Source organism: Pantherophis guttatus, chromosome 3, assembly GCF_059756535.1.
Source record: "Pantherophis guttatus breed Tessera chromosome 3, ASM5975653v1, whole genome shotgun sequence".
Taxonomy (NCBI): domain Eukaryota; kingdom Metazoa; phylum Chordata; class Lepidosauria; order Squamata; family Colubridae; genus Pantherophis; species Pantherophis guttatus.
Window position 1 is genome coordinate 50,176,978 of NC_142065.1, and position 15,555 is coordinate 50,192,532.

Here is a 15,555-nt window from a genome sequence, read left to right on the forward strand (position 1 = left end):
GTTGCAGTCGTTATAATTTTGAAATGGGGTCATAAGTAGCTTTTGGTGAGTTGGTCATAATTTAAAATGTACGTTAAATGGTCTGTCGTACCTCAAGGATTACCTGTATTCATTTTTTTCCTGAGTAGCATAGATCTTTGATTCCTGCTAAATGGGAATTGGAGAAATTGAGGAGCAATAAGCTGACCAGTTTGTGGGGGCAATAAGCTGACTTTGTATAAATATACAAAAGTATGAAGGCTATTGCTTAACGCATTGTAAGCCGCCCTGAGTCTCCGGAGAAGGGCAGCATATAAATCAAATTAAAAAAAAAAAATTGTTGCCCAAACAGAATGTTAATGACATTGTACAAGCATTGATATTGGGCAGGGGAACAGAGTGTACAATTTGTTTTTAAAGACTGCAATATTGAATCTTCAATTTGTGACAGACATGGAAAAACATCAAATCAGTATACTGAATCTTACTTTGACTAGTGTCATTCCAGTCTCTTTATATTAAAATATATAAGAAAGGAAATAAAAAATGAATATAAAGTAAGAAAAAAAAGAAATTAAACTTCTAAAATGCAAAAGCAAAGGAAAAAGCAACTACAGAAGGTATAAGTGCAGTTATAAATTTAACCCTTACTCTAGGGTTACAACATAAATCTTTTTTCCTATAATCTATTATTTCTAATCATTAAAACCATAAATAATATATTCCATTTTTTTCTGTCTCACACAAGTCTAAAGAGGTTTCCAGTCAGCAATAAAGGCAGATATTTTCTCTGATCAAAGGAGTCAATTTGGCCATCTCAATAAGTTCCATATTTTTCACTAACTATTCTTCCATTGTGAGTAGTACCAAATCTCTCCATCTTTTTCTTTTTATGGGGTCTTCCTTTACCTTTAATTTCTGCCAACAGCAGTTCAAAAGCATGTAAAAAATGCAAGTAGAAAAATAGGGACCACATGGGAAGGTAACAGTGCTCCGTGCGCCTTCAGCGTTTAGTCATGCCAGCCACATGACCACGGAGACGTCTTCAGACAGCGTTGGCTCTTCGGCTAAGAAATGGAGATGAGCACCGCCCCCTAGAGCCGGAAACGATCAGCACGCATGTGCAAGGGAACTTTTACCTTTTTATACCTTTAATACTTTAATACTCTAATGGCACTCTGAAGTTATAGTCAGCATCACAATTCACCTCTCCATAGTTACAGTCAACATCACAGTATGTATAACTTTTGTTTTGTAAAATCTACGAATTACCTATACTCTTTGATAATAAACAAAAAAAAAGTTCCTATGAAGGTCTGAAAGATTTGGTTCATTTGTCTAATTTATTTCCAATTTATTCAAAAACACTTTCACTAAAAAATAATTGTCCCAGTATCAATTTTAAACATTCTTACATCAACTCCTTGTTAAGCTTTTTGCTAGAAGTTCTTAAGTTTTAAAATCTTTTATCTTTATTGGTTTGTAATACAGAAAAAATGATAATTCTCCAAGTAGACTCTTACTCTGCTATTCTGAAAATCTCTTTCTCTTTATTTATTAGATTTTTATCCTGCCTTTATTACTTTAAAAATAATTCAAGGCAATGAACATGCATAATGCTTCCTTCTCCTCCTCTTTCTCCAACGCGCAGCTTGGAGAATCCAAAGCTTCGGGTTGTTCAGTAGTTGATAGCCTACACTGAGTGTGTTCCTTTAAGAGATTTCTCTTCAGACACGCCCACTTGCTCAACAGAGTCCCAGTTTAGTTCACTCAGTTGAGCCTGTGACACTGTCTGAAAATTTCTCTGTTATCCTACTAAAACCTGTTCCAGAAGCTTTGGATTCTTCAAGTAGTTTTCCACTTTAATCTTCAGTTCTCTGATCTTCGTTATTTACTGCAGGGGGTGAGTCTGCCTGCTCCCTCAGGCAGGCTGTCAAGACTATTTTATCTCTCTGAGGCCGGCTAATTATCTGCTCCTCAACATCGCTGAATAGCCGCAGGCGTGTGGGTAGGCTTTCCGGTCTGCCGGCATTGCCGCCCTCGCTGTTTTTGAACTGTTTGAATTTGGCGGCTGGAGATTGACGCCCTGCTCTTAGTGGCGTCTCTCTCTCTCTCTCCTCTTCGTTGCGAGACTGTTTCTAGCGTCGGGATCACTTATGACTGATCGCACGCTGTTTTACCGAAGAGGCATCAGCGCGCCCCCCCCCCACGCTCCATTAAGCCATCGGAGCGCCCCTCGAGCGCCGGAGCGCCCCTCAAGCGTCCCTGGACCCCCGGAGCGCTCTCCTGCCGCTGCCTAGCCCTGAAAGCGCTTTTGAGCCTTCATTGAACTCCCGGGCGTCTCGGCTGCTTTCCTTCTCCACTGGGGCTTGTTGGAGGCGGCGCTTGAACTGTTTCAGATTACGCGCCATTTTTAACCGCCTCAGCGCTGGGAGCTACGCTCACTGACAGCTCGCGCTGATTGACAGCTTTCCCCCACAAGCCTCCCGGTCAGATCGGACTTCCTTGCCGGCTAGTTTGAGTGCCCCTCAAGGTGGATTTATTGGAGAACCCTTCCTGTCTCCATTGTTTGCGTTGGCCTGCAGCCTTGCCTAGCGCCATTCCCCAGATCTTAAAGGACGGTGACTGTAACGGTTGTGGATTCTGCCTAGCAACCGCTTCCACGCAGGCGCAGTTAACTCGTAGAGGACAAGCCTCTTCTCTGCTGGCATTGCTGAATTTAACTAGCTTGTCTCTGTGGAGCAATTGGCTAGTTTTTTCTCCCTAATCCTCAACCCACCCCCCACCCCTCCTGGACTTACCTGCCAGTCTTTGGCTCTGATCATTCTCCACTGTTATTCATCAGTTGTCTCCTGTTTTTTTAAAAAAAAAAAAAAAAAAAAGAAAGAAATTCTATAAATAGTTATATTAATACCTATCGACATAACAATTAAATATAAGATACTTACCTGACATTCATCTTCATCCTCTTCCAAAAAAAAAAAAAAAAAAAGGAAAGATATTAATAACAATATTAATAGAGTAAAAAAACTAAAGTCATAACATGGCGGAACGAGATCTCTCGTCTGAACTGGAGGACAACAGCTCCCCAGAGCGCCTTCGCAACCAGACCAAGCAACGCAAAAGGTCACGACATCGCTCAGCACATTCATCTTCGTCTGCTGCTCCACTCCCTAAAAAGACCAAACGTTCATCAGCTGCGGACAAGGATGCCTCCAGAAGGCACAAGGCCTTGGAGCGTCAATTTGAGAAGGCGCCTCGCTCAATGCTGCAAAGTTTGCCTCGCGCGCCCTGGTGTCGTCCGTCACATCTCGCCGTCTCTTATGGCTCAAGAATTGGAGAGCCGATGCCAAGTCTCGATGGCGCCTCGCTTCAACTCCGTATAAAGGATCCCGTCTTTTCGGTGAAGCCTTAGACCCCATCCTTGTCGAGGACAAGGATAAACGGAAGGTAATGCCATCCTCTTATAAAAGGGCAGACCGTAAATCATCGTCTTACTCTACCAGGCAGCCCTTTCGGAATGACGCGGGACCTTCTGGGTCCTTCTCCTCAAGACCCTATTCTCAAGGATTCGACCGTTCCTTCGACAGACCCGCCTTCAGAGACCGTGGTCGAAAGGCCCCAGCGCCCAAGCGGCCCTTCCGGGGTACGGGCTCCCGTACCTTCAGAAGAGGGAAGTGACTACATCCATCTTCCCATTGGCGGCCGTCTGACTCATTTTCTTCCCCAGTGGGAGAGCACGACAACGGACGCCTGGGTGCTCCAGACAATCAGTCTGGGCCTTACCCTGGAACTCCGCTCCAGACCTCCCTCACACTTTGTCCAATGCCCTATTTCTCCCAACCTGGACAAGCGCCAGCTAATGGAGGCAGAAATCCATCACCTGCTTCAAATTCAGGCCATCGAACCGGTTCCCCTCCATCATCGCGGGACCGGCTTCTATTCAATTTTCTTCCTGGTCCCCAAATCGTCCGGGGGTCACAGGGGCATCCTAGACCTCAAGAGGCTGAACGAATTTATCGTATACCATCAGTTCAAAATGGAGTCCCTCCGATCGATTCTGGCTTCCATTCGACCAACGGACTGGATGACATCTATCGATCTGAAAGAAGCGTACCTCCACGTACCCATACGGCTATCCCATCGCCGTTTCCTACGCTTTGCCTACAACAACGGGCATTACCAATACAGAGCAATGCCCTTCGGCCTCTCCTCCGCCCCAAGGACCTTTACGAAGCTCCTGGCAGCAGTGGCGGCCCATCTACGTCAACATCCGGTCCGCCTCCACTGCTACTTGGACGATATCCTAGTCCTCTCCCCCTCTCCGGCCCGGGCATCTCGAGACCTAGAAGTGGTGAGTCGTTGCCTTCGTCATCATGGCTTCTCCCTCAACATCCCGAAAAGCCAATTGCAGCCCACTACTCGCATTCTCCATCTCGGGACATTAATAGACTCTGTAAGGGGCCAGGTGTTCCTGTCACCGGACCGGTGTTCCAGTCTCCAGTCATTAACATCCCAGGTCCTCTCCTCTCGGAAGGTGACCTTGCTGCTCCTGTCCCGACTGCTCGGCAAAATGATTTCCTGCCTGTCTGTAGTCCCTTGGGCGAGATTCCATTCCCGCCAGCTCCAATGGTTCCTCCTCCCCTTTCAGAGAGCCAGGAGAAGCAACTCTTCCGCACAAGTATCCCTCCCGCCAGAGGTCTCAAGATCTCTCCTCTGGTGGTCCTCCCAGAGCCTTCATCAGGGCAGCTACTTCCAGAATCTACAGCGCCTGGTGGTGACAACGGACGCCAGCCTGACGGGATGGGGAGGTCATCTTCTATCCCACGTTGCCCAGGGAACGTGGTCAGCAGAGGAGAGTCGCAACGGGATCAACTGGTTGGAACTCCGTGCGATCCGTCTCTCCCTCCAACGGTTCCAGCAGATCGTGTCGGGGCACCATGTCCTAATTCGCACGGACAACGTAACCGCAAAGGCGCACGTGAACCGCCAGGGGGGAACTCGCTCGGGTCCTTTGATGGAGGAAACGACCCTACTGCTGATCTGGGCGGAAAAGCACGTCCTATCCCTTGTGGCGGAGCACATTGCCGGGACTACAAACATCACAGCGGACTGGCTCAGCAGACAACACCTCGACCACGCCGAGTGGCGCCTTCACCCGGATCTGTTCGCCGAGATAGTTCGCAGATTCGGCATGCCTCTAGTCGATCTATTTGCCAGCCGCGACAACACGCACCTTCCCAGGTTCTTCACCCGGTACCAGTGCCCTCAGGCGGAAGGAGTCGACGCCCTCGCCTCTCCCTGGCCCAAGGGTCTCCTCTATGCCTTTCCCCCTCTACCTCTCCTTCCTCGTCTGATCCGCAGGATAATAGCAGACAGGGCAGACGTCGTTCTGGTCGCACCCCACTGGCCTCGGAGGTCCTGGTTTGCGGATCTGATGGACCTGTCGGTAGCACGGCCGTGGAGGATTCCAGGGGACAGGATCATCCTCAGCCAGGGGGTCATTCTGCACCCAGACCCGCAGTGGTTGCAGTTGACCGCCTGGCGCTTGAACGGATCTTGCTAAGGAGAGCCAACGTGCCTAGCAACGCAATCCCCACGATTCAGGCGTCAAGACGGCCATCAACATGCCGCATTTATAATGCAACCTGGAACTCCTTCTGCTCCTGGTGTGCTAAATCCCACTTGGATCCAACGTCTGCTTCCGTCCCTGAAGTGTTGGGATTCCTTCAGGAGGGCATGGACAAGCACCTTGCGCCTAACACTCTTCGTCGCCAGGTTGCTGCTCTCAGTACGGTCCTCTCGGCTTCTGCAACGCTGCCTCTCTCGCAGGACCCTACGATTCGGGACTTTCTTCGAGGCGCGGCCAATCTGCGCCCACCTGTTATACATCGCTACCCGACCTGGGATTTGACTCTGGTCCTTCAGGCCCTCATGCATCCTCCATTTGAGCCTCTCGCCTCCATCAGCCTCCGTTTTCTGTCACTAAAGGTGGCGTTTCTGGTCGCGATCACGTCGGCTCGCCGAACTTGCGGCCTTATCGGTGAGAAGCGATCTCTGTATATTTCACACCAATCGCGTGGTACTGAGACTTGACCCTCGTTTCTGCCTAAGATAAATTCCTCATTCCATCGAAGCCAGGAATTAATCCTACCGGACTTTTGCCCCGAACCTCGACATCCTCGGGAAGCAGACTGGCACCTCTTAGATGTCCGACGGGCTCTACGCCGGTATATTAAACGGACTGAGCATTTCCGGAAATCTGAATCGCTCTTCATTTCCTTTCTGCCCGCCTCCATGGGCCGGAAGGTTTCTTCAACAACAATTGGGAGATGGATTAAATCCTGCATCTCCAGGGCTTATTCAGCTCGGAACAGACCAGTTCCGCAAAGGATTCTTCCACATTCTACCAGGAGCGCCGCCACCACGGCCGCCTGGGCCACTAATGCCTCCATTTCCGACATATGCAGGGCGGCTACCTGGTCATCCTTGAATCCCTTCATCAGGCACTACAAGGTGGATTCCTTTGCCTCGGCGGAGGCATCCTTCGGCCGCCGGGTGCTCCAAGCTGTATGCAACTCTTCAGACGACGTACAGCAGCCGGGTTCCCTCCCTGTCTGAACTTGCTTGGGTAAATCCCGAAGCTTTGGATTCTCCAAGCTGCGCGTTGGAGAACGGACGTTGCTTACCTGAACGTCCCTTCTCGACGCGCAGCTGGAGAATCCAACCCACCCAACTTGGCTGCTGGACATTCCTTCCTGACGCTCTACTGCTCCTTACTTCGTGAACAAAACTGGGACTCTGTTGAGCAAGTGGGCGTGTCTGAAGAGAAATCTCTTAAAGGAACACACTCAGTGTAGGCTATCAACTACTGAACAACCCGAAGCTTTGGATTCTCCAGCTGCGCATCGAGAAGGGACGTTCAGGTAAGCAACGTCCGTTTCCCTACAATAACAATCCTTTGAGATGTACTGGACTGAAAGACAGTGACTGACTCAGAGTTACCCTGCCAGCTTTTCTTTAGTTGTAAATTAATTATATCCAGAAGAGATTACGAAATGAGATATGGCTGAACTTTTTGTTCATATAATCTACATTATATTCTGTGCAACATACTGTGTAGGATGTATATTTTGCATCTTGGAAGCAGCTATCATTCTTGTGAATGCTGGATGGCATTACAACATATACATTTCACCAAAATGTTGTAGTACGGATTGATAAATTTTATTTAATCCCATAAAGCATATGTTATTATCTTACATTTTTTTCCATGGTGTATGTAAATGGTACTGTTTTTCCCCTTTTCTTTCTAATCTGCCTTTTGAACTTTTTGCTTGTGTCATGAGAAATTCTGAAAACATTAAAGAGATTAAACAAGGAGAAGTTTAATATAACCTTCTGCTCTATGCAGATAATATAATTTATTTTCTATATGAGGCAGATTCATTAGTTATCTAATTTCACAAGTATGTTGAGTTTGATATCCTGCTTGGTTACTTCACTTTTTCCCCCATTCATTCATGTTCAATTGAGGAGGTTGCCTGAGAAAATTCCTGCCGTTTTCTTGGCAAGGCTTTTCAGAAGCGGTTTGCTATTGCCTCTTTCCTAGACTGAAATAAAGTGACTGGTCCAAGGCCACTCAGCTGATTTTGTGCCTAAGGCAAGACTAAAACTCACAGTTTCCTATTTTTTAGTTTGATGCCTTAACTGCTACATCAAACTGGTTCTGGTCACTTCATAACCTGGAGCAAATCAGAGTTGATCGTGGTTTAGCAAACAATGAGCTGACCAAATGTACAGGTAGTGAGTACTAAACTATGTGGATAGTAAAACTAGATGAAACTTGATGCAAACAACAAATGTGATAAGATTAAGTAGGTGTAAAGTGATCAACACTGGGACGTAGACACTTCATATCTGCAGTGATGGATTCTGAGTTGCCTATAAGTATACAGGAAATGGATCTTGTGGTCACAGTGAGAACTCAGCAAGGATGTCAACTCAGTGTGTGACAACTATGGAAAAAAAAACTCGGCTAGGATCATTAAGAAAAGGTTTGAAAATAAAACTGCCAGCATTGCAATACCTTTATGCATATTTATGATTTATCCACCTCTGGAATACTCTATCTTGTTTGTTTACTAATTAGATTTATAGGGCTGCCCATCTCAAAAAAATGCAACTTTGGACAGCATACAACAAAATAAAATAAACAATAACCCCTCCCAAAACCCATCAGCCACATAACATTAAAACATATATAATCTACAATCTATAGATCTACAGTCTATAATACAAAGTATAAAAATGGCAACTAAGCACTATAATAAAACAATAAAAGAGGACCCCAGACAACTGGTCACTAATATCTGGGGAAACAGCTCTTAACAGGTTTTCTAAGGGATTAGAGTTGAGGCCTGGGGTAGGGGAAGAATAATTCCAGAGAACAGGGCAACCACAGAAAAAGTATGCTTTTTAGGTCCTGTAAGATGACAAGAAGGAATCTGGAGTATCTCTTGATGGGAATGTGTGAAGTGGGTAGATGTTTTTGGGAGAAAGCAGTCCCTCAAGAAACCCAGTCCTTTGCTGTGTAGAGCAATAAAAGTGGTAACCAGTACTTCTTTAATCACACCCAGAAGCCTACTGGGAGCCAGTGCGGCTCATGGAATAGTGGCACCATCACTCATAACTACCTATATTACTGCATTTTAGACCAACTGGAGCAGTGATGAAATCTGAACCGGTATGCTTGCCACTTATACACACTAAGCGTGCTGTGTGTTCACATGCACAGTACACACCAAACATGCGGTGTGTGCGCATGTGCAGTATGCACAAAACACACACTGCGCATTTGAAAAACTACCGGTTCAGGCGAACTGGTAATTAGCTACGATCTGACGATCACCTGCGCCGCACGGTTTAGCTTTGCTAGAAAGCAGGATTTCCTGCTTTTTAGCGAAGCTAAACTGTGCGCCACAGCTGATCCCCCCCTCACGTTCTACTTACATTCCCAAGCCGCCTTTTGGTGCATGCTGAGCGCACGCATGCGCAGTACATACCAAAAGGAGGCTTGGGAAGGTAAGTAGAACAGTGAGGGGAGGATCAGCTGTGGGGAGCAGTTTAGCTTCACTAGAAAGCAGGAAATCCTGCTTTCTAGCAAAGCTAAATCATGCGGCACAGGTGATCGTCAGATCATAGCTGTTTTTTTACTACCTGTTCGCCTGAAACGGTAGTTTTTATCACTACCGGTTCGTCTGAACTGAAGCAAACCAGTAGTATTTCACCCCTGCTCCGAAGGCCACCTTTACACCCACAGCGGTGGGGCTCTGCCCAAGGGAGAATCGGGGGCCTGAAATTTCCAATCAGACTGCACACAAAACCCATAAATATTCAGTCTTGGTAAGGTTTAGTTTACATCCTATTCTTCCCCATCAAGACCCCAAAAGGAACATAACAGACCTGGAAAAAATGCAGAAGACTGCAGTTATAACAACCAAGGAACTCAAACACATTTCTTATGAGAAAAAAGTAGAATATTTAGAATTCTAGTTTGGAAAAAGGCAAAGAAATAGATACATAAATGTATAAAATTGTGTATGGCATGAATATGAAACTGAATAGAGAGACAATTTTCCCTCACAAAACATTAGGATAAGAGAATATAAGTGGAATTTGATTGGAAAGAGACTTAGAACAGAAAAAGAAAGCATTTCTTCATACAGCATGTAATTAATTCATAGAATTCATAATACAAGACATGGTGATTACTACAATTTGATGGCTTTAAAAGATGATTGGATAAATTCATGGTGGACAGGTCTGTTAATGACTGTGACATTGACAATTATTTATGTGAATTTCAGAATAACGAGCTTGATTATTATGTTGTCAGCCATATAAGGTCCTGTTAAAGAACATTAAATTTATTCCTTTGATCTTAAAATGAACTTAATAAATATATTGCACATAATGCACATTAGGGATTTATCCCCAGGAAAGAATGTTCTAAAGAATATTAAATTAATTCCTCTAGAGTGTGGCATTCCATATCAGTAAGATTTTAGCCATTTCATACCTTGGGAATTTATTATTGCTGATATAAATATTATCAATATTTTTATTGCACAACATTTAAAACATTTAATAAGTATTCAGTTGCCTTATTGCTAAAGTACGGTAGTAGTTTAAAATATTAGCCTTCGTGAATATTAAAAATAATATGGCTACATATATAGATGGCATAACAGGAAAAATAAGGGATATTTCTGGTTATTTATCTATGAAAATCTTTTTGAAGTCTATATATTAATAATAATGTTATTTATTTATTTTATTTATTTATTTTATTCGGATTATATGCCGCCCTATCTCACAATGGACTCAGGGCGGCTCACAACAATAAAACACAAGCCACAATATAAAATAAAGACTAAAATCTAAAAAAAATTAAAATTAACCCTTAAAACCAATTAAAACCCCATCATCAGTCCAGGTCAAGGGATTTGAAAAGCCAAGTTTTTAATTCCTGGCGGAAGGTGCGAAGGTCAGGAGCTAATCGGAGCTCCAAGTGGAGTTGATTCCAGAGGGTGGGCGCACCGACCGAGAAGGCTCTACCCCTGGGGCCGCCAACTGCCACTGTCTAGTCGACGGCACCCTGAGTAGGCCCTCTCTATGGGCGCGAACCGGGCGATGGGATATCGTTGCTGGCTGTAAGTGATCCGCCAAATATCCTGGTCCTAAGCCATGTTGGGCTTTATAGGTCATCACCAGCACCTTGAATCTCACCCGGAGGGCAACCGGTAGCCAATGCAAACCGCGCAGGAGGGGTGTAACATGGGAGTATCGGGATTCTCCCATCACAACCCGCGCGGCTGCATTTTGCAGCTGAAGCCTCCGAGTGGTCCTCAAGGGCAGCCCCATGTTATTCCTATTTAAATACCAGACACTTTGGTTCTAGTGACTTCAGTTGCAGAGAATCAACAAGAACAATTTGTTTTATGTTACAACTTATGCTTCAAGTTCCTAAAAATGCAACAATGTAATTTAGTCATATATTTTAATAAAATATGTTACAATTATACATGGAATTCAGCATGATGTATATAAGCATTATTAATAATAAAGCATGCTCAGGCATCATATTAGTAAATAATATGATAACATGGAATTTGAAGAGTAGTTCTAAATATGGCATTTCACCTGCTTTTATTCAAAATAAGTATTTTAAGAAATACAAACTGCATGTAGAAGAAGCCTTACAAAATTATTCCAAATACCAGCTTGCCACTCTATACAGCCTATATCTTAATCAAGAGCACAGACTCTCTTTGAATGTTCCTTGATTGCTGGCAAATATAGGAATTGAGAGATACCAGATAAGTTTTCTTCAGACATTTAAAGCAAGTCTTTATCTAGAATGATTTGTTTTCAATGTTTTTCTGAATGATTCGTAAACTCACAAATCACAATTGCCTTTGTATATTTTGCCATCTGTAATTTGTTTTATAATAATATTTGAATCTAAACAAAAGACACAACTACCCCCTTTTAACTTAGATTTAAAATCTAGGTTTAATTTATAAAATGCCTTATCAGTCAATTTTGCATCCAAGCACAATTCTATCATGCTGTAGGAGAATAACATATTTTTTTCATAGATTTCTATTTATGTGTACATATATAAGGACTAGAACAGCATGATGCTGGTTAGCCTGCATTTGACATTCATGTTATTTAGCCTCAGTATCTGCAAAATTGTAGATATTTTATATAGCAGATATAGAAGAGCACAAAGAATAGCTATAGAAAACAACTTGCAAATGGGTGTTGATTTCATAATTAAACAAGTAGCAATTCTACAATTTAAATTGGGTATTTACCCAATTTACCATTCTGTGACTAAAAATCTTCTTTTGTTTTTATAGGAATCTACAGGCAGCCATTGGAGCATACTATGATTTTGAAAGTCCAAACATCAATGTGCCCTCCATGTCCTTTGTAGAAGATGTGACTATAGGAGAAGGAGAATCCATCCCTCCCGATACACAGTTTACAAAAACGTGGAGGATACAAAACACAGGTGATTTCTGAAGGTCTCTTCTCTATGTTTGTGTTGATCTAGGTTTCTTATATTTTTTTTTTCTAGAAATATAATGTTTTGCTTGCTACAAGAACTAATCAATACTTCTGGACACTTGTACCTGTGCCTAAGGTCTTTGGTTAGTGCCATCTTTTCTTAAAAGAAAGGCTGGGGGAAGGGGTTGGCTAAATAATTCCTGTTGAAGTTGGAGGAAGGTTTCATCCTATACTTGCAGATTTATTTATGTTGTTATGTTGTGTTGTCCTGTGCTGTGTTATGCTGTACTATGTTATGTTCCTGTGGTTTTCTTGGCAAGATTTTGGAAGTGGCTTGCCATTGCTTCCTTTCTAGGGCTGAGAGAGAATAACTGGCCCAAGATCAATCAGTTGGTTTTTTGCCTAACATGGTACTAGAACTCACATTCAAATGGCACACAAACTTCAAAGAACACTTAAAAATGCTCACTTAAATGTATACATAAATTTAACATTCACCATGTTTACATAGGGAAGGCATAGGTTCCTGTGGAGGAGTAAGTGACATCAATTATTATATTATGTAAGTTACATAATTGGCATAGTGATGTCATGAAATAAGACATTAGTATGGTTTCTAATAATGCCTATGTTGAGGATCTTTAAAATTGCTTTCATCCTTGAGTTTGTATGTGTGGAGGATGGATATAGAAGATTATATGTTTTTTCTTACCATTTTTCCTAATAGTCTTAAATGTATATTTTATAATGATCTTCCATTAGGGTAAATGTAGTATTGAATGGAGAATTCATTTTACTATCCTCAGATAGCTTAGACTGACTGCTTCCAATCTGAGGAACCCTTCCAATATGATAAATGTTGCTTCCTCACTGTTATTTTGACTTCCTGAAGCTTGGTTTTTCTTTGTTATCTATATTGAAAGGAGTCATGATTTTGTAATTCAGTAGGAAACTATAGAGAATGAATCCAAACATGTCATTATGTTGAATAGTCACACATTCTGATGTTAATGTCTACTTTGAGCCTTTCATTCCCTTGATATTTATATTTTTTCAATTACAAAAATATTTGGTTCAGAATTTTTTCCCTTCTTAAATTAAGTAAGGTATAGTTAATACTTTCGGATTGTATTTTCCGGCTGTTTTTTTTTTGTTTTTTTTTACTTTATAATGGAGAAAACTCTGAAAAAAGTCACAAACAGCTTTTAAAATACTAAACTGGAATAGCCTACACAACATTTATAAAAATCCCCGGAGTTAACATTATGATGAAACCTTAGGAAGAGATTAAATGAGATGAGATGTACTACCCTTTAGGGATATGATTATCTGAGAAAAATTAGAACTGATGCAAGAGAAATAACTGTGCTGACAGATATTGCAGTGACAGGATATAACTTGAACTGCTGAATCTATGTATCTATGAGCTTATTATGTACATGAATGTTATAGAAGACAATTGTATTACAAAATATATCCAACTTTAAATAAAGTATGTTGTTATCCTTAAATGATATACAATGTTAACTTTATAATAGCTGTTCTAAAGGGACAAACATAAGTTGAGGCATCCTCATGACTGGACTTGATTTTATAATTATTTTTATCATGAGTGTTTAATGAATCACATGGTCATAAATGTGAATCCTTCTCCCAAATAGGTAGTTTTTCTGGAAATGAGCAAAACCCACTTGAAGTTAGCAAAAAAATAATAATTGCAAATTGGGGTCATGTGACCATGGGATGCTGCAACCAGTTGTAAATATGACTAGTTGCCAAGTGTCCAAAATGCAGTCATGTGATGTGGAGGGGGGGGAGAGAAGGTGCCACATTTTGCAAAAACCAGAAATGCTTACCTATCTGAGGCCGTCATAACTCCAAACTGTTAGTTTAGTTTTAGTTTAGTTTTATTATATTTGTATACCGCTCTTCTCCCAAAGGACTCAGGCTGGTGAACAGCCATGATAAAACAACATACAAGACAAAATGTAAAAAACATATTAAAACAATTCAATCTTTGGCCAAAATTAAAACTTCCAATTAAAACCATTTTAAACCCCAATTTAAAATCATTTATCTCGTCAGACCGGCTTGCGAAATAATAGGGTCTTCAGAGCACGACGGAAGGCGCGGAGGTTGGGGATCCTTCGTATGTCCGGGGGCAATTTATTCCATAGGGCAGGAGCCCCCACAGAGAAGGCTCTCCCCCTGGGGGTCGCCAGTTGACATTGTTTGGCCGACGGCACCCTGAGGAGGCCCTCTCTGTGGGAGCGTGTCAGTCGGTGGGAGGAAAACGGTGGCAGAATGCGGTCCTGTAAGTAACCAGGTCCTAAGACATGGAGCACTTTAAAGGTGGTAACCAACACCTTGAAGCGCACCCGGAAGACCACCGGGAGCCAGTGCAGCTCGTGCAAGAGGGGTGTTACACGGGAGCGATGAGTCGCCCCCATTATCACTCGCGCAGCCACATTCTGGACCAGTTGGAGCCTCCGGGTGCTACTCAAGGGGAGCCCCATGTAGAGAGCATTACAATAGTCCAGACGGGAAATGACAAGGGCGTGAGTGACTGCGCAAGGCGTCCCGATCCAGAAAGGGACGCAACTGGGAAATCAGGCGAACCTGATAAAAAGCCCCCCTTCGATCATGTACAGATCGAAGCACATACACTTCATGCTAGTAATAGATGGATAACTCATTTTGCAGGATTTTATGTACCGTATTTTCTGGCGTATAAGACAACTGGGCGTATAAGACGACCCCCGAATTTTCTGTTAAAATATAGGGTTTGGGCTATACTCGCCGTATAAGACTACCCCTCTTCCAACGCACACCAAATAAAAATAAAAAAACATCAACTGGCTCACCCACAATGTAAAAGCAGCTGTGCTAGACCCAAAATGGCCCCTGCAACAAGCAGGAACCTCACACAGCCACAAAAAGCCCAAAAAACCAACTTTCACACTTTACACACACAAAATTCCACATACAGCTTTATGAGATTTTGTGTGTTTGTGTAGTTAGAGTGAAACACTACAAAAACACACTAAATCTCAGAAAGCTGCACAAATATTATTTTATTTTATTTTTATTTTTATATGAAAGCTAAATTTAAAACTTCCTAAACTTTAAATGGCTAGGTCTAAAAAAGAACAACTAAAAAAAACCCCAATTAACTATTTTTTTAAAGATCCCAAAGGGGAAAAAACTTACCCAATAGAACAGGGGTCTCCAACCTTGGCAACTTTAAGACTTGTAGACTTTAACTCCCAGAATTCCTCAGCCAGCTTTGTTTTGCTGGCTGAGGAATTCTGGGAGTTGAAGTCCACAACTCCCTGCCTGCTTGATTGCAGGCAGGGAGTTGCTTGCTGATGGAATGGATTCAGGCAAGCGAAGCAAGGTAAGCAGCTAAGGTAAGCAAGCTGGAGGGGGAAAACTTTTTTTCTTCTCCATGGCTCTGGCGATCCCAGCTGAGTTGCCTGATTAGCAGATCGTCAG

General features: G+C 42.9%; 1 protein-coding gene across 5 annotated transcripts in view; it reads left to right on the forward strand.

The window, feature by feature from the left end:
• The window catches only part of ILRUN (inflammation and lipid regulator with UBA-like and NBR1-like domains), a 49,774-nt gene that overhangs the window by 12,754 nt on the left and 21,465 nt on the right, over positions 1-15,555 (forward strand). For all 5 annotated transcript variants that reach the window (XM_034414619.2, XM_087891051.1, XM_034414620.2 and 2 more), the window contains exon 2: positions 11,910-12,064. In XM_034414619.2, the coding sequence (XP_034270510.1) occupies positions 11,910-12,064 (155 nt within the window). The remainder of the gene's footprint in view (positions 1-11,909; positions 12,065-15,555) is intronic.